The sequence below is a fragment of the Pygocentrus nattereri genome, chromosome 11 (genome assembly GCF_015220715.1).
Source record: "Pygocentrus nattereri isolate fPygNat1 chromosome 11, fPygNat1.pri, whole genome shotgun sequence".
Lineage (NCBI taxonomy): Eukaryota > Metazoa > Chordata > Actinopteri > Characiformes > Serrasalmidae > Pygocentrus > Pygocentrus nattereri.
The window spans coordinates 37,208,894-37,231,861 of NC_051221.1; the positions used below are offsets into that span (position 1 = coordinate 37,208,894).

The 22,968-nt window shown below is 43.0% G+C and overlaps 1 protein-coding gene across 2 annotated transcripts; it reads left to right on the plus strand.

Moving 5' to 3' along the window:
* Positions 1-779: 779 nt before the first annotated feature.
* caprin2 (caprin family member 2) lies at positions 780-10,578 on the plus strand. 2 transcript variants are annotated; one of them, XM_017716370.2, is made up of 21 exons: positions 780-937; positions 1,688-1,931; positions 2,046-2,108; positions 2,196-2,282; positions 2,769-3,007; positions 3,285-3,367; positions 3,526-3,663; positions 3,743-3,783; positions 4,012-4,266; positions 4,823-4,864; positions 4,942-5,070; positions 5,183-5,264; positions 5,514-5,563; positions 5,672-5,785; positions 6,014-6,103; positions 6,236-6,355; positions 6,443-6,611; positions 7,412-7,540; positions 7,873-7,970; positions 8,054-8,120; positions 9,358-10,578. In XM_017716370.2, exons 1-21 carry the CDS (start codon positions 933-935, stop codon positions 9,921-9,923), a joined length of 2,811 nt encoding a protein of 936 aa, XP_017571859.1. In that variant the 5' UTR covers positions 780-932; the 3' UTR covers positions 9,924-10,578. The 2 variants fall into 2 exon arrangements, with proteins under 2 accessions (XP_017571859.1, XP_017571856.1); XM_017716367.2 differs by having other exon boundaries at positions 4,823-4,843; positions 7,412-7,600.
* The last annotated feature ends 12,390 nt before the right edge of the window (positions 10,579-22,968 follow it).

Sequence of the window (22,968 nt, forward strand, 5' to 3'; positions counted from 1 at the left end):
TCTATCTTTCTCTCTCTGTTGCTCTCTCTCTCGCTCTATCTCTCTGTCTGTTGCTCTCTCTCTCTGTTGCTCTCTCTCTCTCTCTGTTGCTCTCTCTCTCGCTCTATTTCTCTCTCTCTCTGTCTGTTGCTCTCTCTCTCTCTCGCGCTATCTCTCTCTCTCTGTTGCTCTCTCTCTCTGTTTGTTGCTCTCTCTCTCTCTCGCTCTCTCTCTGTTGCTCTCTCTCTCTCTCTGTTGCTCTCTCTCTCGCTCTATTTCTCTCTCTCTCTGTCTGTTGCTCTCTCTCTCTCTCGCGCTATCTCTCTCTCTCTGTTGCTCTCTCTCTCTGTCTGTTGCTCTCTCTCTCTCGCTCTCTCTCTGTTGCTCTCTCTCTCTCTCTCTGTTGCTCTCTCTCTCGCTCTATTTCTCTCTCTCTCTGTCTGTTGTGCTCTCTCTCTCTCTGTTGCTCTCTCTCTCTGTTGCTCTCTCTCTCGCTCTATTTCTCTCTCTCTCTGTCTGTTGTGCTCTCTCTCTCTCTCTGTCTGTTGCTCTCTCTCTCGCTCTATGTCTCTGTTGCTCTCTCTCTCTCTGTTGCTCTCTGTCTCTCTCTGTTGCTCTTTCTCTCTCTCTCTGTTGCTCTCTCTCTCGCTCTATTTCTCTCTCTCTCTGTCTGTGCTCTCTCTCTCTCTCTCTCTCTCTCTCTCTCTCTCTCTCTCTCTGCTTGTGAACGCGCGCCCCCCCTTGCGTGATGACATCATGATTGGTGGGCCAGCTGCCTGCTTGGCCCTGATGAAGCGCATAAAAAGGTGAGAGGCGCCTCGCGTTTGGCCTCTCCCGAACAGCTGCCGTGTGTGAGTGTGCGCGCGGGCTCGGGCTCGGTCTTCCCGTCGCTGCGAGTGAGTTCTCTTCAGTCAGCGCGGCTGGAATCGCCACATTCACACCCAAAGGAGCGCATGAGGTCAGTGACCGTGTTGGTCTCCTCCCGCGTGCAGGGGTAGCGTCTTCGGTCCGCGCTCTGGGCTCGTAAGCCTTCCTTCCAGCTGAGTGATGAGCATGTGGGGTTCAGGTGTGACTCCGGGCGGTATGTTTCGGCTTCCCTTTGGGGAGGATGATTCTGGAAAACAGTAGGGGAGCGTGGCGCTTTGGATTTGCTTAGTCAGAGCCGGCGCAAGTTGGCGCATATGCTGTCTTGTCAGGGGTAATTTTCCCAACGTGTAAGTTACAAATTGTAAGAAATGAGCAACAGTGAGCCAAGTAAATGTGCTTAACGTCGTCATGTTTCTATTTATTCGATTTAGTTTGGATCCCCCCCCCTTTTCCTCCTCCCCTCAGTGAAAATGCCTTTCTTGCATTTGCCATTAAATGCACGGTCACTGTGAGGGGTGGCTGAAGTCCAGGCTTCTAGCTTGAACTGTGTGGTTCAAATGTCAATATTTGGTCAAAGCTGGCACATTTAGCTCTGCTGGGTAGCTCCAGCCTGTTCCTGTGCCTGTTCCTGTCTGATGGCATGAGGTAGACTTGTAAATGAAGGTTGTGCTGCTTGATAAGTGCTCAAAGTGAAGACTCTTTTATAGTATCTCTGATGCTTTCAGTCTGGGTAACTTTAACCTCTGCATGTGCCAGTTCCTATATTCTTGCAGACACCAAGTGGAGGGTGTGTTCCATCAATTCTTCATGGTCCTGCCTCCTCTTCCTTCTTCTGCTCTAGAAAAACCCAGACTATGGTTCACCTCCCCGTGTCTCAGGCCTTGGATGCTCTGGCGTCACCAGAGCTGGTTGAGGATGGGGATTTCAGGCAGGATGGCAGCCCAAAGTCTGACTCGCCTCAAGCCTTCACCGCCCTGCAGCTTGCCCTCAACCCCTCCGCCTCCATCTACCACGACTACGACACCTACATCGAGGATGGCCTCATCTGTCTCCGGCATAAGATTCGCAACATTGAGAAAAAGAAGGTGGTGTTATAGGTTTTGGTTTGTGTAACCTCACAATCTCACACACTTGACCCACATTAATGTGTTTATGCTCATGTGAGGAGAAATCATAATGCTTACATGTGTAATTTGCAGCTGAGACTGGAGGGCTACAGACTACGGCTAAAGAAAGGGGCCTCACTGAATAAAGACCAAATGGTAATTTTCTGTGTTTTAAGCTGTTGCACTTGTGACCTGTTTAAAATTTCGCTTTCATGGCCATAATGTAGATGCTTGCTGTTTCAGGAAGCAGTGGCAAGGTATGATGAAGTGGTCCACAACCTAAAATTTGCCAAAGAACTGCAGAAGACCCTGGGTGCTCTCACTCAAGATGTAAGAATTGATCTTTAACTTGCTGTGGGGTTAAAAAAAAAAAACCCTTGCGCCTCCATCATGGACACGTTAGAGGATTTGAATGGAAGTTCCACCACTTTTAACACTTCATGCATGTTTGAAATGCAAGTCATTGAGTGTGTTGATGTGAGGGAGAAACTTGCTGTAGTTTTTTTTACAGTTGTGGTGATGGTGAACCAGGGGTGATGTCTGCAATGAAAATGCACCCACTTTATTTGCTATCTAAAACAACCAGTGAACACATTTGTGTTGGAGGTTTATTTAATGTTGATGGTAAAGTGGTGGTAGATGTTCTCTTTAGGCACTATTATGCTTTAAAATGTCAACGTTTTAGGCCAATAACGCTTCATAACGACCGTGAAGCAATGTTTTGTTGTGGGGTGGTGGTGGTTTTGGTGAGGCAGTTACGATTTGTTTACATTACCACCTTAATTTCTTTAACGTGGGTCAATTATCGCATGTTAGCTGTTGAAGGCTCAAAAGAAGGCTGTGCATCGTGAGCAGACTCTGAGGGTGGAGGAGGAGCAGAGACGATTGAGTGTGATGCTGCAGGTCCAGTACGTCCTCCGCAGTCTCCAGAGGGATGATGTCCGGAGGAGCTTCTGCAATGCAAGTCAACATGCTAATTTCCTGTCCACACAGGAAGTAGAGAGCCTGCTGGACCTGGCTTCATTGCTAGGGTGCAAGAGGGATGAGAGCATGAGGTTTGTGGGAGGGACCTTTGGTGTCCTACTGTTATAGAGAATGTGTTTAACATTCAAGCTGTGACCAGATGCATGTATGTGAGAACATTGGATGGGATGTTTCCTAAAAACCTTTTAATAGTGGATTTATTTTATTTATCTCTTTGGGCTTTAAGTTGCATCTGATTGGCCTTGGCCATTTGTGGGTTTCACCACACATCTCTTCACTGCATCTGCAGCTTTTGATTGAATTCTGATGACATGGCTGATTCTAGAGCTGGCTGTCTTTGTCCCCTAGTTTAGAGGATCAGATGAAACAGGCCTCTTTTGTTTACTTGGACCTGCTGGAAGGGAAAGACAAACCAGTTGCTGGCTCAACATGTGAGTTTCCACTGGACTTTTTGTCATTGTTTGCTCAATCAGTTAATTTAGTCAAATACTTCTCTGGATGCTGTTTCAGTCTTGATGCCTTTTGCTTCCCTTTCATGCTAGTGATGCTTAGTTTATTTTACAAGGAACAAAATATTTTTCTTCCTAAGATAAGCGTTTGAAGGAGAAGCTGCTGAGGCTGGTGAACTGTGGCTTCTTTGATCAAATCCCAACTCCTGAAAAAGAGACAAAAGGGGGTGCTGACAACCAAAAGCCTGATGCTTCTGCCAGACCCTGCAGCCTTTCTGGTGAGGATTTCAGACCTTAAAATGAAGCAGGAAACAATGCTGTACAAAAGTTGACTTGTCATATTTTTCTTTTTTGCAGCACTGGTCAACTTGAGTTCGAATGCAGTGCCTTCAAGAAAGGTAGGAACAGTTGAATGCAGCTACTGTTATTTTCCACCACATTGACGTGTTTTGTATGGATAACCTAATGCTCAGCATGCTGACAGTATTATTAGAGAACTGTTTAAAAAAAAAAAGAGGTGCTGCTGGAAGAGTGGTTTTAGATGAAGACTGTTCAGTTTTTAGCCCAACACATGAACCATGTGTTCTTCAAAACAATATGGGTCAGTAACTTTTGAATGATGCCAGTTTCTAAACAGACGCTGCCTGCCTGAGACAGACCTCCCTGGGCATAGTCAGGAGAAAAAAGAGGACATGACACCAAATTGGAAGGCAGACCTTTTGGCTCTGAAAGAACAGGAGCCACCAGATTCTTGGGATATGGAGTTTTCTGATGCAGCCATGTCCTCCCAGTCAGTGTCACAGAAACCTTGGAAGGGGGCTGCAGGATTCCTAGCCAAAACCCCCATCACTGTGAAGAGGTCTGCTGTTGAGCCCAAACAGGTGAAAAACTGATCTGATCATTTAGATACTCGCTGCTCACTGTAACTTGTATCTACACTTGTCCATTTTCACATCCTCTTGCCATATAGATGCAATTTGTAGTTGTATAATTACAGATTAGTCAGTCTGTTTCTCTGCATGCTTTGCTAGCTCAACTTTACCTTGGTTATCAATGTTGGCATCACTGCATGGGTCATGACCATTGATGAAAAAACAAAGGGTGGACTAATTGTAGAACTGGTAGATGTACCCAATAATGGCCAGTGAAATTCTTTTTACGAGAATTGCATTGCCTTTGTTTTTTTTTACGATTTGTTCTTGGTTAAGAACAGAATCTGCACATCTGAGCACAAAGGTGTGAACAATCCTGCCGTTTAAGAGCAGGTCATGATGAATCTGATGTAGGCTTTTTCCTGGGACCTTTCTCAAGAACAAATTTAAGAATACTTGACTTGGTGAATGTCTTAAGATCATCCAGCTCTGTCATTTATGGCTCTTGAACAATGTTGTCCAAGCTGAACTCCTCACTATCATTACTTCCTGTTTTGTTACCCAGAAACGGCAGCGGAAAAATAAAGTAAGCCAGAGCTCCAAGTGTGTAAGTCGATCTGTTCTTATGGTATACTTTTTTTAGCCATGTTTACTTGTAGCCCACAAGCTGTCCTATCCAACTAGGACTGTGAAATGGTTGTCCCTGTGGAGGTGTTCAACTCTCTGTCCTCCCTGGCCAAAGACCCTACACTGCGCAGACAGCAGCTGGACCACCTGATGGATCAGATCACAGGGTCCTTCAGCTTCATACAGGTACAGGTCTTCTTGCTGGGCTAGGCTTGGCTGGGCCGCTCTCCTTTCATTGAATGCAGGCTTCAGCTCCTGTTTTAAGATCTGTCATGCATCAAAATTCTTCCTGTGTCAGGACTCTTTGCTGGATGGAGAGCCCTCCCCCACTGATAGCCAGTCCAGAAGGCTCTGCCTGTCCCCTGGCCCTAGTACTCTTGGTAAGGTTCTTCAGATGGTTTAAAATTTTACACCCCTATCAATTTATTAGTGCATAGTTCCTGATTTATTCACAGCCTTTCAAGTGAGGAGACCTCAGCTGAGGATGAGGAGATGGTGTCTCATTCTCTGCATTTTAGAGAACTTATTTAATCATTGCTGCTTTCAATATTGGTGAAGAGCATTAGGATATTCAGATGAATCCAAATGTGCTTGGTATAAAATCTGAAGATGTTCTCCCTTTTCCACAGCGCAGAGAGAGCAGAAGACCCCAGCTGAAATTCTGCCACAGACTCAGCATGTAAGCCAGTCATCCTTCAAACCTGCCAAAATCATGCTTTGTGCAAGCGCTTGCATGTAAATCTTGCTTATACAGGAGTTGCTCATCTTCTGTTTCTTCCCATGCCAGTCCACTCCTCTGCATGCCCGTGTGGTCTCTGGAGAAGGCAAAGGCCTGCTGCCCAATGGTGATCAGACTCTAGACAGCTCAGACTTGGAGCTACAGTCTGGGGATTCCACACATGTAAGGCCCTCAATCCAGCCTTCTAGAGAGCTTGAACAGCAAAATGATGCCAAATTTGTACAGCAACTTCTGTAACTCGGAGCTCAAATGTTCTTCTGTAGGTCAAATGGTCAAGGTGCCAAGATTAATATGAATATTTTTATTAGGAAATTGAGTGGAAAATATTCATGCCTTAAAATGACTTTGTAGTATGTATAAATAGGTGTGTGGGGTGTTTTTTGGTTGTAGGCAAAGCAAGATAAGGGCTTCACCTTCCCACCCCTGTACAGCAGAGGGTCATGCATCACTCTACCTCTTGAAGAGAAGAACTCTAAACAGGTCTGTATTTATACGCATCAGCCACCTACCTCTATATCCACTTTCTTTTCAAAGAAAGGATGACATGATCTAGCTTGCTCTGCGTCTTCAGTGGATGCACATCCTGTATTCTTAACATGGTGTGTATGACAGACAGGAAAGCTTTGTAATGGAGAAATGCCAACACCTGTCTCAGCACAGACCATCTCCACCCCACCCAGCAGAAGATCACTCACCTTAACCAGTGCTTCTCCCTTCAACAGCATGCATTCTGTGAGTGCACACGAGCATAAATATCTTTGAACAATTAAAGCTAGGACAAAGGTGCGCTGTGCTAAAGACCTCTTCTCTCTGGGCCAGGTGTTCAGTGGGGAGGTTCCCATGACTGTGAGCTCTGAGCTGAAGTCTGAAAGTGGCTTTTCAGGCTCAATGTGTCTGAGCTACAGTACACCTGGCACCCTGAGCTACTCTACTGCCAGCACACAGACACCACCTGAATTCAGCCTGCCTCAAGATGACCTGCAGATTGGTAACCCACACATTTGAGAGAAAATGCCTATCTGATGCTTTTTACACTTGTTTCCATTCTCTTTGGTCTAGACCAAAGCAGAAAATGATGCATTGTTTGTTTTTTTGGTTTGCTAAGAATTCATACAGATGTATTAGGTCAAAGTATGTAAGCAACTTATTGGGCAGATCTTGACTAAACTTTATAGCAGTGAAGGGTATGTAGAGAAGAAACTGGTTTATTTTTGTGTGGTCCATTTGGATGTCTTTGGTCTGGTTTGCATTGATTTCAACTGAACTGCAGAGAATCTTCAGTGGGGCTTGGTCCATGTTTTTACTTTTCAGATTAGGACCCTTTAGTCCCACAGTAGGGAAACTTCACCTCTCCAATCTAACCCATCTGTGCAGTGAAATACCACATGCATAGTAAAGACTCACACTAGGGGGCAGTGAGCACACTTGACTGGTGCTGTGGGAAGCAGGAGAAAAAAAAAAAAAAAAAAAAAAAAAAAATAAATATATATATATCACCCCAAAAATATGGAAAACATCTAGAATCGGTGCTGTTGAACAGTGTTAAGGGCAAGCTTGGCTTTGTTCAGGACAGACAACACTTCTCTTATAGGTTAAGGGTTTTTTTATAGCATAACTGATTTCTTGAACGTAGCTGCTGGCTGAACAGCCCTTATACATTCCATAGGAAAAGGAAAAACATTCCTAACTTCTGTATGATCCTGCAGGTGTATATAAATGTTAAAATGTTAATGCAAGGACTTTTTTTTTTTTTTTTTTTTTTTTTTTTTTTTTTCTTTTTCTTTGCAGAGAGTGCATACCTGTCAGAGAGTGAGATCAGTGCTACCAGTCAAGCTTATTCATCTCCTGGTCCTTCCTCTGCCCCTCAGTCTCAGTCCAGCCTTGGTCAGCACTATTACCCCCGCAGCTCATTCAGAGGTACGACACGTGGTGGCAGGGGACTTCCACACACCTACCGCTCACCAGGGGCCTCCAGAGGTACCTTCCCTCCTCTCACTTTCTCTCTGTCTCTGCCAACGTTTCCTTTGGTACATGCTCCCTGGTTTGTTCTTTTTCCTGTTTCATGTGTTCCATTAGTGAATTAGTTTAAGGGTTTGCTTTGTTGTGGTGTGTATGGTGCTGCTGGGTTAGTATACACACTTTAATGCAGGTTGATATACTCATTCCTAATGAATTTATGCAACTCCTTAGGGGTTTATAGTAACTATACACTTCTCGCTTCTCCTTCCCACCTGATACTTAATTGGCAGGTGGTTATGAGGTTCATCGGGTTAACGTGCGCACCCCTGGTGGAGGCTTTGTTGCGCAGACCCACCGGGAGCCTGGATCAGGGCTGTACAGCTCGCGGGTAATAAACTGATCTCTCTGTTCCCTCATGCTCGTGTAGAAGTGTCTTTGTTGACTGACTTTTTTTCCCCTTTTTTTCTTTAGGAAAATGGGTATCAGTTGAACCACAAACGAGCTGGTGGGACAGCAGCTCAGAGAAACAGTTCTGCTGGTAGGTGTCTAATTTTACTAATCTCTCATCTATTTGAGTTTCTAGAATTGGACAACTGTGTCTTGTCCCCCTTGCTTTTTTTTTTTTTTTTTTTTAACCCCATATCAAATTACACTGCAAATTCACTTCCATAACTGGTTAACCTGTTGACTTAATAAACTATCCATAAACTAAAAATCCATAAACTGATAAACTATCCATCTGTTGCCTTTGCTGCCACAATCAACCCTCTGTCCCAATGCTCACACTTGGTTTTGTGCATTTCTGTGCTTGTTTACAAGCACATTGAAGAAGCTACTTATCATTGCTGTCAAAGAAAAACAACCTTAATATAGCCAAGCAATAGAAGCTACTGCACCCAGTGTTTTCAATGCATCATTTGAACACTATATAACCCCCTTTCCAAAACAGTTGGGACATTGTACAATTTTCAATTAAATAGGGTTTAAATGATTTGCACATCATTGTGTGCAAAATGTAAATAAAAACAAAATGCAAAGACAAATCAAACTGATTTTATTTATTTATTTTTTTTATTTGATGCCAATATATTCCAAAAAAGTTGGGACTGGGGCAACAAAAGGCTGGCAAAGCTGTGTAATGCTATTAAAAACACCTGGTGGTTGATTGGCAACAGGTTAGTAACATGATTGGATGTAAAGAGCATCTCTGAGAATGAGAGAAGAAACTGTATATGAATAGATATGATCAAGAAAGGCCAGCAAGACTATACTAAACCACATACTTTATCCATCACAACAGTATGGCTCTGTATTAGGAGTCTGAGTGCTAAACGGGCTTGCCTGCAGGCAAAACCAGCCACAAATGAAAACCTTTTGGCGCATTGAGATGAGAAATATGACAAACCCCAAACTATTAAGCAGCTGAAATCCAACAATGGGAAATGTTTCCCTTTGTTTCTCCTCAGTTCCCAAATGCATAGTGGTTAGAGGTGATAAGTGGTAAACATGCCTGTCCCAACTTTTTTGGAAATAGGGCTGTAGTGTTTTGACTCTCACTTTGAGGCAGAAGAATCAGTTTGTCAATTATTTTTCAAGGAAAGTTAAGAACTGATGTCCAGATATTGAGTATTGTAAGTAGGGGTGTTTGGTTTTTTTTTTTTTCCCCCCTCTCCATAGCTGGCATGACTTGGATAATCATTGCAGAGCTAGATTTAATTTTATTTATTTATTTATTTTTCTTGTGTGTAAATTTTACTTCCCTTCTGTTTTAACAGCTGGTTGGAGTGACTCCTCTCAGGTCAGCAGTCCAGACCGGGATGGGGCATACCTGCTGGACTCGGGTCATGGCGACTCCCTCTCCATCTCCCCCATGGAGATGCCAGTCGCTGGTCAGGGTGCACATACTCTGCTGCCTGTGCACGTGTACCCGGTATCCCAGCAGCTCCGTGTGGCCTTCTCAGCCGCACGCACCGCCAACTTTGCCCCTGGCACTCTGGATCAGCCAATCGCCTTTGATCTGCTGCACAGCAACCTGGGAGATGTCTTTGATGTGTCCTCTGGACGGTTTTCTTGCCCAGCTGCCGGCACCTACGTCTTCATCTTCCACATCCTCAAGCTGGCAGTCAATGTGCCACTCTACATCAACCTCATGCGTAACGAGGAGGTGATGGTGTCAGCCTATGCCAATGATGGAGCACCAGACCACGAGACGGCAAGCAACCACGCCGTGCTTCAGCTGTACCATGGTGACCAGGTGTGGCTGCGTCTGCACCGTGGTGCCATTTATGGCAGCAGCTGGAAGTACAGTACCTTCTCAGGCTTTCTGCTTTACCAGGACTGAGTGTCCTCATCTAATATCTGCTATATAGGCACATACAGTGGGGAGGCCAGTTTGGATCCGTTTGGCTCGCTAGTTACATTGCGCTTGTTGCACTTTAAGTCCGTATTAATGCAGTTGCATGCTAAGAGTTCCTGTCTATTAGCTAGTCAGTCTTGGCCCTAATGTTTAGACACCTGAAGTGTGTGCGTGTTTGCTCTTGGGCATTGTTTACATGGTGATATTCTATTTTTATGGTTGCTAAAAGGTTTCATGCTACATACTTATTGCACAAAGTATTAACTGGATGTGGCAGCACCTTGTATTCACTCATTCCTCCAAGACTTCTTTCATTCAGATGCGACTGAGTTTGTTTTGGTGCTGAACGTTTCCTAACTCCGCTGACGCCATGAACTCCTTTGTTCATTTTAGATGGGGGATGTTTCTGAGCCATACATGTGAAGCCATGTCTGCGACTGGTGCCTTTTCTTTCTGATTACTGAGCACTTGAATTGCTTACACGAATGTAGATTTATCTGATAATACTTGACATGTCGAGCACTTTAAAAGGGGACACTTGTGACTGTGTTTTGAGAGAGACTTGAACACTGATTGCTAAGAAGGTTAACAAACCAAATGGTCCCTCCTTGTGCCTGAATAAAAGATGTTGTGCAGTTTCCCAGTGTGGTGATCTGGTAGTGTTCTTGCCATCATCTCTTGGTGACTTTCTCCCTTTATGAGAATTCCACACACTTTAGAAACCTGTGGGTATGCAGGGTATCATCTGGCCACCAACCCTGTTGCTGGACATCTTCCTTTGTCTAGTTCAAGCCTCAGTCCACACCTGCTCTAGCTTCTAAAGAACTTCTATAAGCCCTTGATTGGCCACAGGTTGGAATTAAAGTGCGGGGGAAAGTAGACTTCCAGGAGGAGGGTTGGTGACCAGTCATTCTGAGTGGCCTTATCTGAAATGTGCTATATTGGAGCAGCTTAAGTCATAGATGGTCAAAGGAATTGGACATCTGAAGTGTTTAAAGACAAAATCTCAAAGCTTTGTCAGTGGTTACACATTTATTGCCTGAAGTGATTGTAATTTTTAAAAACTACTTGGTGTGCAGGCTCACGGTTTTGAATACCAAAAGATTATTGTTTGAGGGTTTAGCCCTTTGAGACAATTGGAATTTAAAAAGCTGTCTAGGCAGTGAACACTTGCAGATAGTGCTCAAGTATTACATATGACTTCTAAACCTTTTGCTTATGTCCCAGTGTTAATTGTAGTTAGCCAAACCAGGTTTAGGATGAAAGATAAAATGGTATGGTAAAAGAACTAATGCCAACTTAAGCCTGCAACACCTTACCAGTTCCCCTGCTGACTGTGGGTTTATCTTTTTATTTTTGCCTTTATCAACAAGCATCAGAGCTTGGTTTTTGCAGTTTAGTTATACCACCTTCCTTTAATTCAGCAAACCATTGCATGGTATGTTGTATTTGAGTGATACCACTAGGGGGCAGCATTATCAAGCACTTAGCTCTTACAAGTACTGCTCTCAGCTTTGGGTTGCTTATTAGTTAGCATGGATTTGCCACAGGCACACAAACGTGGAGAGCCACATGAGTCCCCCCACCCCCTTCATCATAGTGTAACTGTCAGTGTAGTGCTTTTCTGCCATGTTATGGTCCATCTACGCCATCTAATATGCATGAAGTTGCCACTACATATTTCCTCTGTAGTTCCTGTGTCTGGGAATCCTAGTGAGCCTTCTGTATGGTGTGGTTAGTCTGCATCTTATTCTAGACCAGTGGCTTCCAGGCTGTGGTTTATCAGAGAACTCATCCAGTACAGCAGTGCAAAGCAACCAATGCAGCACAGGAGAAAGTCACCCTTTAAGAATCATGTTTAACACCATTGCTCTGCTTCTGTGAACTTTAGAAAAGTGCAGAAATCCTTCAGATACTTGATGCTTATTGACTTGAAAAGCAAAACAGATGCTGCAGTGTGCTTTAGAGATTCAAGCAGTGTTCTTTGTCTTTGCGACAGCAGGCAAACACCGCACACGAGGCTGATTTCACAGCACCTTTTGTGCTTCTGAACTGGATCATCAAAGGAAAAACGCTCCTCTAGCCATATGGCCACACCTGTTCCCAAGCCTTCATCATCTCTGTTCTATCCTTCTTTAGTGGTGAGCTGCACTCCCAACACATAACAGACCCTGTTTCATATTCAGCTCCCAATTACAAATTTAGGGCTTCACTACAAGAACATGCTTTGTTGTAGGTGGCCACAGGAAATCTGACAGATTGAGCAGCTGAAGGGAAACACCCAGCATCCAGTTTTTGTTCTGTGCTTTTAGTGACAAGTTGTTGGCAAAGCTTTTCATTAGTGAAGATACTGTTAATACTGTAATGCAGCACAGGCCAAAAGGATACCAACACATGACAAGTTGAGCCAGTGAGTCCTGTTGGGAGCCAAGAGCAAGCAAATCTTAAATTCTCAGGCCAAGTGAAGTGCAATGTGTTTTTATGATTCTAGCATTTGATGTTTATGAAGTGAAAGAAATTTGAGCTGTAACGATAGGATCTCCAGCCCCCCCCCCCCCGTCTAATCTGTTCCAATCAACCGATACTGATCTTACTTTTGTCATTTTGGCCACAAAAGGGTTCCACTACATCCATAATCTGAATAACTTTAATAGAACCAAAGCTGTGTTTCTCCTCCTGGTGACCTCTCAGTAATGCCTCGTTCAGATGTCAGCCTCTCGCAGCCACACATCCCTACTGAGAAACAAAGGTCATGTTCGCTGTGCTTTCCTTAGTCTTTACAGCTACTGTGGGCTAAATCAGAGGCCAGTTAAAGAGAGCATGCTGAAATTGGTTTGGTTCAGAGACACTTTGTACTGACCTTTCTTTAGCCAGTGTTAACAGATCCAATGCTTCACAGGCTCTTTCTGAATTCTTTGGCTGCTTTTACAGCTCCAGATGTACAACCCCAATTCCAGTGAAGTTGGGACATTGTGTAAAACGCAACTAAAAACAATACAATGACTTGCAAATCCTTTTCAGCCTGTATTCAATTGAATACACTACAGACAAGATATTTAATGTTCAAACGGATAAACTTTTTTTTTTTGCAAATATTCACTTTTTAAAAAAAGTGAAAATTTTAAATTTTATGCTTGCAAAACGTTACAAAGAAGTTGGGACAGGGCAGCAAATTTGAGGAATGCTCAAAAAACACCTGGTTGGAACATTCCACAGGTTAATTGGAAACAGGTGAGTGTCATGATTGGGTATAAAGGGAGCATCCCTGAAAGGCTCAGTCGTTCACAAGCAAGGATGGGGTGAGGTTCACCACTCTGAACAACTGCGTGAGCAAATAGTCCAACAGTTTAAGGACGTTTCTCAACGTGCAATTGCAAGGAATTTAGGGATTTCATCATCTACAGTCCATAATATCAAAAGATTCAGAGAATCTGGAGAAATCTCTGCAAGTAAGCGGCAAGGCAGAAAACCAACACTGAATGCCCTTGACCTTTGATCCCTCAGGCGGCACTGCATTAAAAACCCACATCATTCTGTAACGGATATTCCCACATGGGCTCAGGAACGCTTCAGAAAACCACTGTCAGTGAACACAGTTCGTTGCTCCATCTACAAGTGCAAGTTAAAACTCTGCCATGCAAAGCGAAAGCCATATATCAACAACACCCAGAAACGCCGCCGGCTTCTCTGGGCCTGAGCTCATCTGAGATGGACTGATGCAAAGTGGAAAAGTGTCCTTCAAATTGTTTTTGGTAATCATGGACGTCATGTCCTCCGGGCCAAAGAGGAGAAGGATTATCAGCGCAAAGTTCAAAAGCCAGCATCTCTGGGGAGATGGTGTGGGGGTGCGTTAGAGCCCATAGCGTGGGTAACTTGCACATCTGTGAAGGCACCATTAGCAAGCAAGCAAAATGTATTTATATAGCGCTTTTTATAACATGTCACAAAGCAGCTTTACAGAACAATCAGTATTACAGAAAGAAAAGAAAATCCGGGTCCAAGCCCCCATGAGCAAGACAGCGGCGACAGTGGCAAGGAAAATCTCCCTAAAGAGGAAGAAACCTTGAGAGGAACCAAGACTCGGAAGGGGAACCCATCTTTCTACGGGCGACACTGGACAGCAAACATTATTAGTATAAAGTATTATAGTACAAAGTGAGAAAGGAGAAGATCTGAGGGTGAGGATTGCACAGCTTTGTGAAGCAAGAAGCTCAGTGGTGGTCAAGCCGGTTCAGAACGCTGGTGAGCAGTGGCACCTGATCAAGGCAGAAGAGGCAACAGCATCAGACGCACAGGATGGGCAGCTATTCAGCTCGGCAAAGAAAGGAAAGAGAAACGCAGTCAGTTCTGTAAAGAGTGGCTGAACACAGATCACAGTATAACACAGCAGCAGAGACTCCAGCAGGTCTAGACCTGACAAGGAAGACTAATCACCGAAGGCTCCACTATACAAGTAAGTTTTTAGCCTAGACTTAAAAACTGAGGCTGAACATTAACAGGAAGATTATTCCAAAGCTGGGGGGCTTTGTATGAGAGAGCTCTCCCCCCTGATGTAGCTTTATTAATTCTAGGTACTAGTAGTAAGCCAGCACCTTGTGGTCTAAGTAGGTGTGATGGTTCACAGTAGGAGAGAAGTTCACTCAGGTCTGTTTAGAGCTTTACAAGTCAGTATTAGAATTTTATAATCAATGCGAAATTTAATTGGTAACCAGTGCAGGGTTGATAAAACTGGGCTGACCTGGTCAAACTTTCTGGTTCATGTGAGGACTCTGGCTGCAGCGTTCTGGACTAACTGAAGCTTGTTAAGACTTTTGCTGGGACATCCAGACAGCAGGGCATTACAGTAATCTAGCCTTGACGTATTAAAAACATGAACTAGCTTTTCTGCGTCCTGTAGAGATCATGCATTTCTTAATTTAGCAATATTGTGAAGATGCAGGAAAGCTGTTCTAGTAATATTAGTTATATGTGCGTTGAAGAACCGATCAGTGTCTATCACAGCACCAAGATTTTTAACAGATGAGCTTGATGCAACTGGGAAATTGTTAAGTTTAAGTGTAAAGTTAGACAGTTTGTTTCTAGCTGCTTTTGGACCATAAAGGAGGACTGTTACAGAAAGTTACTTGACATCCAGGCTTTTATGTCTTTTACACAGTCCTCAATCTTGCTAAGTTTAATTTTATCATCCGGTTTGCTTGATATATAACTGAGTGGACTAGCAGTGGAAATTTATACTTTGCTTACTGATAATGGTGCCTAATGGTAGTGTGTGTGTGTGTGTGTGTATACACTGCTCAAAAAAATAAAGGGAACACTTAAACAACACAATATAACTCCAAGTAAATCAAACTTCTGTGAAATCAAACTGTCAACGTAGGAAGCAACACTGATTGACAATCAATTTCACAGCTGTTGTGCAAATGGAACAGACAACAGGTGGAAATTATTGGCAATTAGCAAGACACTCAATAAAGGAGTGGTTCTGCAGGTGGGGACCAGAGACCACTTCTCAGTACCTTTCTGCTTTCTGGCTGATGTTTTGGTCACTTTTGAATGTTGGTGGTGCTTTCACATTCGTGGTAGCATGAGACGGACTCTACAACCCACACAAGTGGCTCAGGTAGTGCAGCTCATCCAGGATGGCACATCAATGCGAGCTGTGGCAAGAAGGTTTGCTGTGTCTGTCAGCGTAGTGTCCAGAGGCTGGCGGAGCTACCAGGAGACGTGGAGGAGGCCGTAGGAGGGCAACAACCCAGCAGCAGGACCGCTACCTCTGCCTTTGTGCAAGGAGGAACAGGAGGAGCACTGCCAGAGCCCTGCAGAATGACCTCCAGCAGGCCACAAATGTGCATGTGTCTGCACAAACGGTTAGAAACCGACTACATGAGGATGGTATGAGGGCCCGATGTCCACAGATGGGGGTTGTGCTCACAGCCCAACACCATGCAGGACGCTTGGCATTTGCCAGAGAACACCAGGATTGGCAAATTCGTCACTGGCGCCCTGTGCTCTTCACACATGAAAGCAGGTTCACACTGAGCACATGTGACAGATGTGACAGCGATCTGCTGCCTGCAACATCCTTCAGCATGACCGGTTTGGCAGTGGGTCAGTAATGGTGTGGGGTGGCATTTCTTTGGAGGGACGCACAGCCCTCCATGTGCTCGCCAGAGGTAGCCTGACTGCCATTATGTACCGAGATGAGATCCTCAGACCCCTTGTGAGACCCTATGCTGGTGCGGTTGGCCCTGGGTTCCTCCTAATGCAGGACAATGCTAGACCTCATGTGGCTGGAGTGTGTTCCTGCAAGATGAAGGCATTGAAGCTATGGACTGGCCCGCCCGTTCCCCAGACCTGAATCTGATTGAGCACATCTGGGACATCATGTCTCGCACTATCCACCAACGCCATGTTGCACCACAGACTGTCCAGGAGTTGGCGGATGCTTTAGCCCAGGTCTGGGAGGAGATCCCTCAGGAGACCATCCGTCACCTCATCAGGAGCATGCCCAGGCGTGTGGAGGCCACACACAACACTGAGCCTCATTTTGACTTGTTTTAAGGACATTACATCAAAGTTGGGTCAGCCTGTCGTGTGTTTTTCCACTTTAATTTTGTGTGTGACTCCAAATCCAGGCCTCCATTGGTTAATAAATTTGATTTCCATTGATGATTTTTGTGTGATTTTGTTGTCAGCACATTCAACTTTGTACAGAACAAAGTATTCAATGAGAATATTTCATTCATTCAGATCTAGGATGTGTTATTTGAGTGTTCCCTTTATTTTTTTGAGCAGTGTATATACAGTTTAAACGTTTTTTTGGGTTTTAATGCTGAAAGGTACATGCAGGTTTTGGACCAACATATGCTGCCATCCAAGCAACGTCTTTTTTAGGGACGTCCTGCTTATTTCAGCAAGACAATGCCAAGCCACATTCTGCATGTGTTACAACAGCATGGCTTCGTAGTAAAAGAGTGCGAGTACCAGACTGGCCTGCCTGCAGTCCAGACCTGTCTCCCATTGAAAATGTGTGGCGCATTATGAAGCACAAAATACGACAACGGAGACCCCAGACTGTTGAGCAACTGAAGCTGTACATCAAGCAAGAATGGGAAAGAATTCCACCTACAAAGCTTCAACAATTAGTGTCCTCAGTTCCCAAACGCTTATTGAGTGTTGTTAAAAGGAAAGGTGATGTAACACAGTGGTAAACACGCCCCTGTCCCAACTTCTTTGGAACGTGTTGCAGGCATCAAATTCAAAATGAGTGAATATTTGCAAAAAACAAAGCTTATCTGTTTGAATATTAAATATCTTGTCTTTGTATTCAATTGAAATATAGGTTGAAAAGGATTTGCAAATCATCGTATTCTGTTTTATTCATGTTTTACACAACGTCCCAACTTCATTGGAATTGGGGTTGTATTTGTTACATCTGTAGAGACACAGGGAATGACCAAAAGCAGCAGGTACCCTACATGTTGTGAGTTTCAACATGAAACTTAACACTTTGAATAATTGTATGGTTGCCATGCCTTGTTTTGGACCAGACGGTCTGGTTTTGAGCTACGTCGTCCAGTGTCTTGTTGGTACTGTTGACTGGAAGTTAAAATGTCTTTCTCTAAAACCAGGGTGTCCAGTCTTATCTGCAAAGGGCTGGAGTGCCTGTGGGTCTTCATTCCAACCAACCAGGAGCACGTAGATCAACTGTTGGAAGACTGGGAGCAACTGATAAAACAAGTGGGATCAGGTGTGCTGCTTGTTTCAATGAGAACAGTGGCCCTTTCCAGATAAGACTGGACCTCATGCCATACTAAATAGGTTAAATTTGTACACCACTGATTGTGGTCAAGAGTCAAGGGGCTTTTGTTATTCCATCTATGTACAAGTACACAGTGGAGTGGAATTACGTTCCTTCAGGAACAACACTGAGTAGTATTTAGATGGAGACCGTTGTGATGGGGTTCAGTTACAGCTACTTTCAAACATCAATTAAATATGTATTTATGCAAATCTGTTTTATGCATTGATTAGCCTTAAAAAAAGACACAAAAGCAAAAACCGGTGTTATTTATTTATTCTTGTTTGTTCATACATTTATTTAAAGCTTTTATAGTTTGACATATAATGTTCATTATGCAAAAATGACAAAAAAACACAAAGGTATAACTTGGACTTCAACTGTGTAATTCATCAGGGCTAGTAAGCCATGAACTGTAAAAGGAAGCTGAGAGATACTTATGCTTGATAAGCACTTCCTTTAAATTCCAGTGTCCGTTTACAATGAGATGGTCATCATCTGTTATGATTAAATGTGGATTATTATCCACACTTTGGCCAGTTCATGGACAGGCCAGACTTGCAGTTTCTAAGAGTCAGTAAAACATTGATACTGGTGGGGAGATGCTGGCCTTGTGTAAGCCCTAATGGCCACTGCTTCACATCATCAGCCTGGTCTTACATGAATGTACGTCACACAGACATAGTTTTGCTCTGTCAAATGTGTCTGCAGCGGCGGTTCTAGGCCAGCATTTCACACTGTTCAGTGTTATAATGTATAACCACTCTGGACAGTTAGTTTGCAGTAAAGTACTAGTCTTTCCAAAGACTATGACAGTTGGTGATACTGTTTTTTGTAGAAATCCTGTTAAACTCAGTCATTAATCTATTTTAGATATGTTGAATGCTGTATGTCCCACACTTCATGTAGCTCCAGTGACTCAGTGGGACAGAAAGCGTTTGTTTTTAACAAGCACATGACTTGGCACTTTGGTGATACGTGCTGGGGTCAGTGAGCTCAGCCACCATAAATCTGAGATTCTATAGAAAAGGATTTACACTCCAGCGCTCACTCTTCAGGACAAAGACACTCCTATATGATCCTTGCCTACATATGGAAGAGTACATGAATACAACTGACTCTTTGCTCTCAAGTTGACTGTAGTGTTGCCATGTGGTGCATAAACTCCCCAAACAATTTGTTGTTTTTGCAAAGGAAGTGCTATGCCTTTATTGGGGATTTGATTTTTTTTAACGTTTACTAACAAGGATTTAATTATTCAGAAGACTAAACAAAGTGTTATGTTTAGCTAATTGTGTAAACAAAGTTAGGATTGTTTACCTTCCAGCTTCCCTTCTTTCAAAAAATATAGAATTTTGCCAAAGTTTGCCAAGTATTTCATTCCATTAAATCTTTCAGATCATTATTTTATAGCTAATAAATAAAGTGCATGCAGAGTCGTTTTGATAGTCTTCAGTACTTCAGGTGTTTTTGGTCTCAGTTGGTCTTCTTTTTAAACAAGCTGAAATTAAAAATATCTAGACAACCAATAACTAACCAACCTACTAGCCAAGCAATCAATGGGAGAGCCAACCAATCAAAGAATTGAACATCAACCAGCCAACTAACCAACCAACCATCCAACCAAGCAAACAATTGAATGACCAACCACTCAATGAATCAACCAAACAACTGAACCAATCAATTAACCACCCATCTAACCACCCAATCAATTAACCAACCAACCAACCAACCAACCAAACAATTGAACAACCAAGCAATAAACAAAACATCTAAACAACCAACTAATCATCTAATGAAACATCCAAACAGCCAACCAACCAATCAACTAACAGAATAATTTAGAGATCTTGAATTTACTGCTTCTACTCCAAAGTCAGCACCCTGATGTGTGACTTGTTTGTTGTTGTTGTTTTTGGTAAAGGTATGGGCTGAGGGTCTCATTGAGATGACCAGAACCACAAGGTATTTTACACACGTAGGACAACTGAATCAATCAGACCCAAACAGCCATGCTGAAACCCTGCTAGCTTGGTAAGTCTTTAGGGTGATGGAATTCAGGCATTTCACACAAAAGTAGGGCTGTTCACCCTGTCCGTTTACATATCCATAAAAAGGCCCAGGTGTGTGATTTTAACCTGGGGTTACCCCTGATTTCCTCTCCGTACCAGCACCAGAGGCTTTCTACACACCATGTCGGCTCCACCTTGCATCTCTGGACTAACAAGTGAGAGCTCCTGCAGGCTGGTGTTTGTTCAGCTTCTCCAAGTTTGTCTACTCTTTCACTCAACACACCATACATTACCTGCTCACTGTAGTCTGCCGTTCACTTTTCCTCACAGAAACAGCAGAGCTGTTGTGTCGGGTCACCAGCAGACATACTTTATTCAGGGCTTGACTCACTATGCTGTTCATAAATATATCACATTTAAATGTTTCAGATCATCAAACTAATTTTAATGTAAGATAAAGGCAGCACAAGTAAAAAAAATGCAGCTTTTAAATGATCAATTATTGAAGATATTTATTTAAAACCTACAACCCCAATTCCAATGAAGATGGGACGTTGTGTAAAACATAAATAAAAACAGAAAACGATGATTTGGAAATCTTTTTCAACCTATATTCAATTGAATACACTACAAAGACAAGATATTTAATGTTCAAACGGATAAACTTTATTGTTTTTTGCAAATATTCGCTCATTTTGAATTTGATGCCTGCAACACGTTCCAAAGAAGTTGGGACAGGGGCGTGTTTACCACTGTGTTACATCACCTTTCCTTTTAACAACACTCAATAAACGTTTGGGAACTGAGGACACTAATTATTGAAGCTTTGTAGGTGGAATTCGTTCCCATTCTTGCTTGATGTACAACTTCAGCTGCTCAGCAGTCCGGGGTCTCCGTTGTCATATTTTGCGCTTCATAATGTGCCACACAGACAGGTCTGGACTGCAGACAGGCCAGTCTAGTACCCACACTCTTTTACTACAAAGCCACGCTGTTGTAGCACGTGCAGAATGTGGCTTGGCGTTGTCTTGCTGAAATAAGCAGGACGTTCCTGAAAAAGACGTTGCTTGGATGGCAGCAGTTGCTCCAAAACCTGTATGTACCTTTCAGCATTAATGGGGCCTTCACAGATGTGCAAGTTACCCCTGCCATGGGCACTAACACCCCCCCACACCATAAGAGATGCTGGCTTTTGAACTTTGCACTGATAACAATCCGGACAGTCCTTTTCCTTTTGGCCCGGAGGACACAACGTCCATGATTTCCAAAAACAATCTGAAATGTGGACTCGTCAGACCACAGGACACTTTTCCACTTTGCGTCAGTCCATCTCAGATGAGCTCGGGCCCAGAGAAGCCAGCGGCGTTTCTGGGTGGTGTTGATATTTGGCTTTCGCTTTGCATGGCAGAGTTTTAACTTGCACTTGTAGACAGAGCGACGAACTGTGTTCACTGACAGTGGTTTTCTGAAGTGTTCCTGAGCCCATGTGGGAATATCCGTTACAGAATGAAGTCGGTTTTTAATGCAGTGCCGCCTGAGGGATCGAAGGTCACGGGCATTCAGTGTTGGTTTTCTGCTTTGCTGCTTACTTGCAGAGATTTCTCCAGATTCTCTGAATCTTTTGATGATATTATGGACTGTAGATGATGAAATCCCTAAATTCCTTGCAATTGGACGTTGAGAAACGTTGTTCTTAAACTGTTGGACTATTTGCTCACGCAGTTGTTCACAAAGTGATGAACCTCACTCCATCCTTGCTTGTGAATGACTGAGCCTCTCAGGGATGCTCCCTTTATACCCAATCTTGACACTCACCTGTTTCCAATTAACCTGTTCACCTGTGGAATGTTCCAAACAGGTGTTTTTTGAGCATTCCTCAATTTTTCCCAGTCTTTTGTTGCCCCTGTCCCAACTTCTTTGGAACGTTTTGCAGGCATCAAATTCAAAATGAGTGAAAATTTGCAAAAAAAAAAAACAAAGTTTATCCATTTGAACATTAAATATCTTGTCTTCGTAGTGTATATTAGTAGTTGAATATAGTTGAATATAGGTTGAAAAGGATTTGCAAATCATCACATTCTGTTCTTATTTATGTTTTACACAACATCCCAACTTCACTGGAATTGGGGTTGTATATCACCCATGTGAAAAAGGAATTGCCCCCTAAACCTAATAACTGGTTGTGTCACTCTTGGCAGAAACAACTGAAATCAAACATTTTCTTAAACAAACTTAGAAAACAGCATTTTCCACTACATTTGGAAGATGAATTTTGTCTTCTAGATGATATCTTAATAAAGGGTCCATTTTGATTTCAGCTTGATTTTAAAAGGTGTATAAACATGTAAACAAAGTCAATATGCACACAGACATGCATTTAGCTTTGTTCTGCTCAGATAGCTTTACTGCAAACTACAGCAAACTTTGCTGCAGAAAACAGTGATGATGGTGTAAAACAAATGAAAGGAATGATCTTTAGTCACAATATTTTGACGTTCTGTTTCACAGCGTATGTCTTGGTCACAAACAAATGTTTAGCAAAAAAGTGTTAAAGAAGTTGCTGATTGTGAAATATATCTACTATATTGTCAATGTTATGATAAAACCTTCAAAATCTCCAGAATGCTAACTTTACTGCTAGAGGAAAAACGTTAAAAAAACACCTCTGAATGGACGTTAACCCTTTAAAATCTCAGGCTTATTACATACTAAGGCTTATTACTCAGTAACTACAGGGACTTCAGTGCAAACGGCCTGAGCTCTTCTTAGGTTATAGAAGTGCGTAATAAGTTTTGGAGCAGTTCTATTGGTCCTGTCAATGCAGAGGACAGCTGATATTTTCCAATTATAAAAAAATAATTAAAAAATTACAAAAAATGGAGATACAAGGTTTTCTTCTAACACTGACCGTATATTCAAATTACCACTGCTATATCTATGTGTGTATATATATATATATATATATTTATATATATTCTCTTCCTTTCTGAACCTCTTCCTTTCCGATACTGATACAACTTAGTTCAGCTTTATGAATAAAGAACTGAACAGGTGTGAATTCTCATGACGCCAGCGTTGTGGTATTAAGACTGCTGCTGTGCTGGGTTGGAACTGTTATTCAGCTCTCTTGACTCACATACCACTGCTCACCATCACATACTGACAGCATTTGCCTCTCTCTCTCGCTCTCGCTCTCGCTCTCGCTCTCTCTCTCTCT

What these genes read in the sequence shown, in the direction of transcription:
- caprin2 (XM_017716367.2), top strand. An exon ending in TTCTGCCACAGACTCAGCAT is followed by an intron (nt 5,564 to 5,671) that starts GTAAGCCAGTCA and finishes TTCCCATGCCAG; the next exon opens with TCCACTCCTCTGCATGCCCG. An exon ending in TCAGAGAAACAGTTCTGCTG is followed by an intron (nt 8,121 to 9,357) that starts GTAGGTGTCTAA and finishes CTGTTTTAACAG; the next exon opens with CTGGTTGGAGTGACTCCTCT.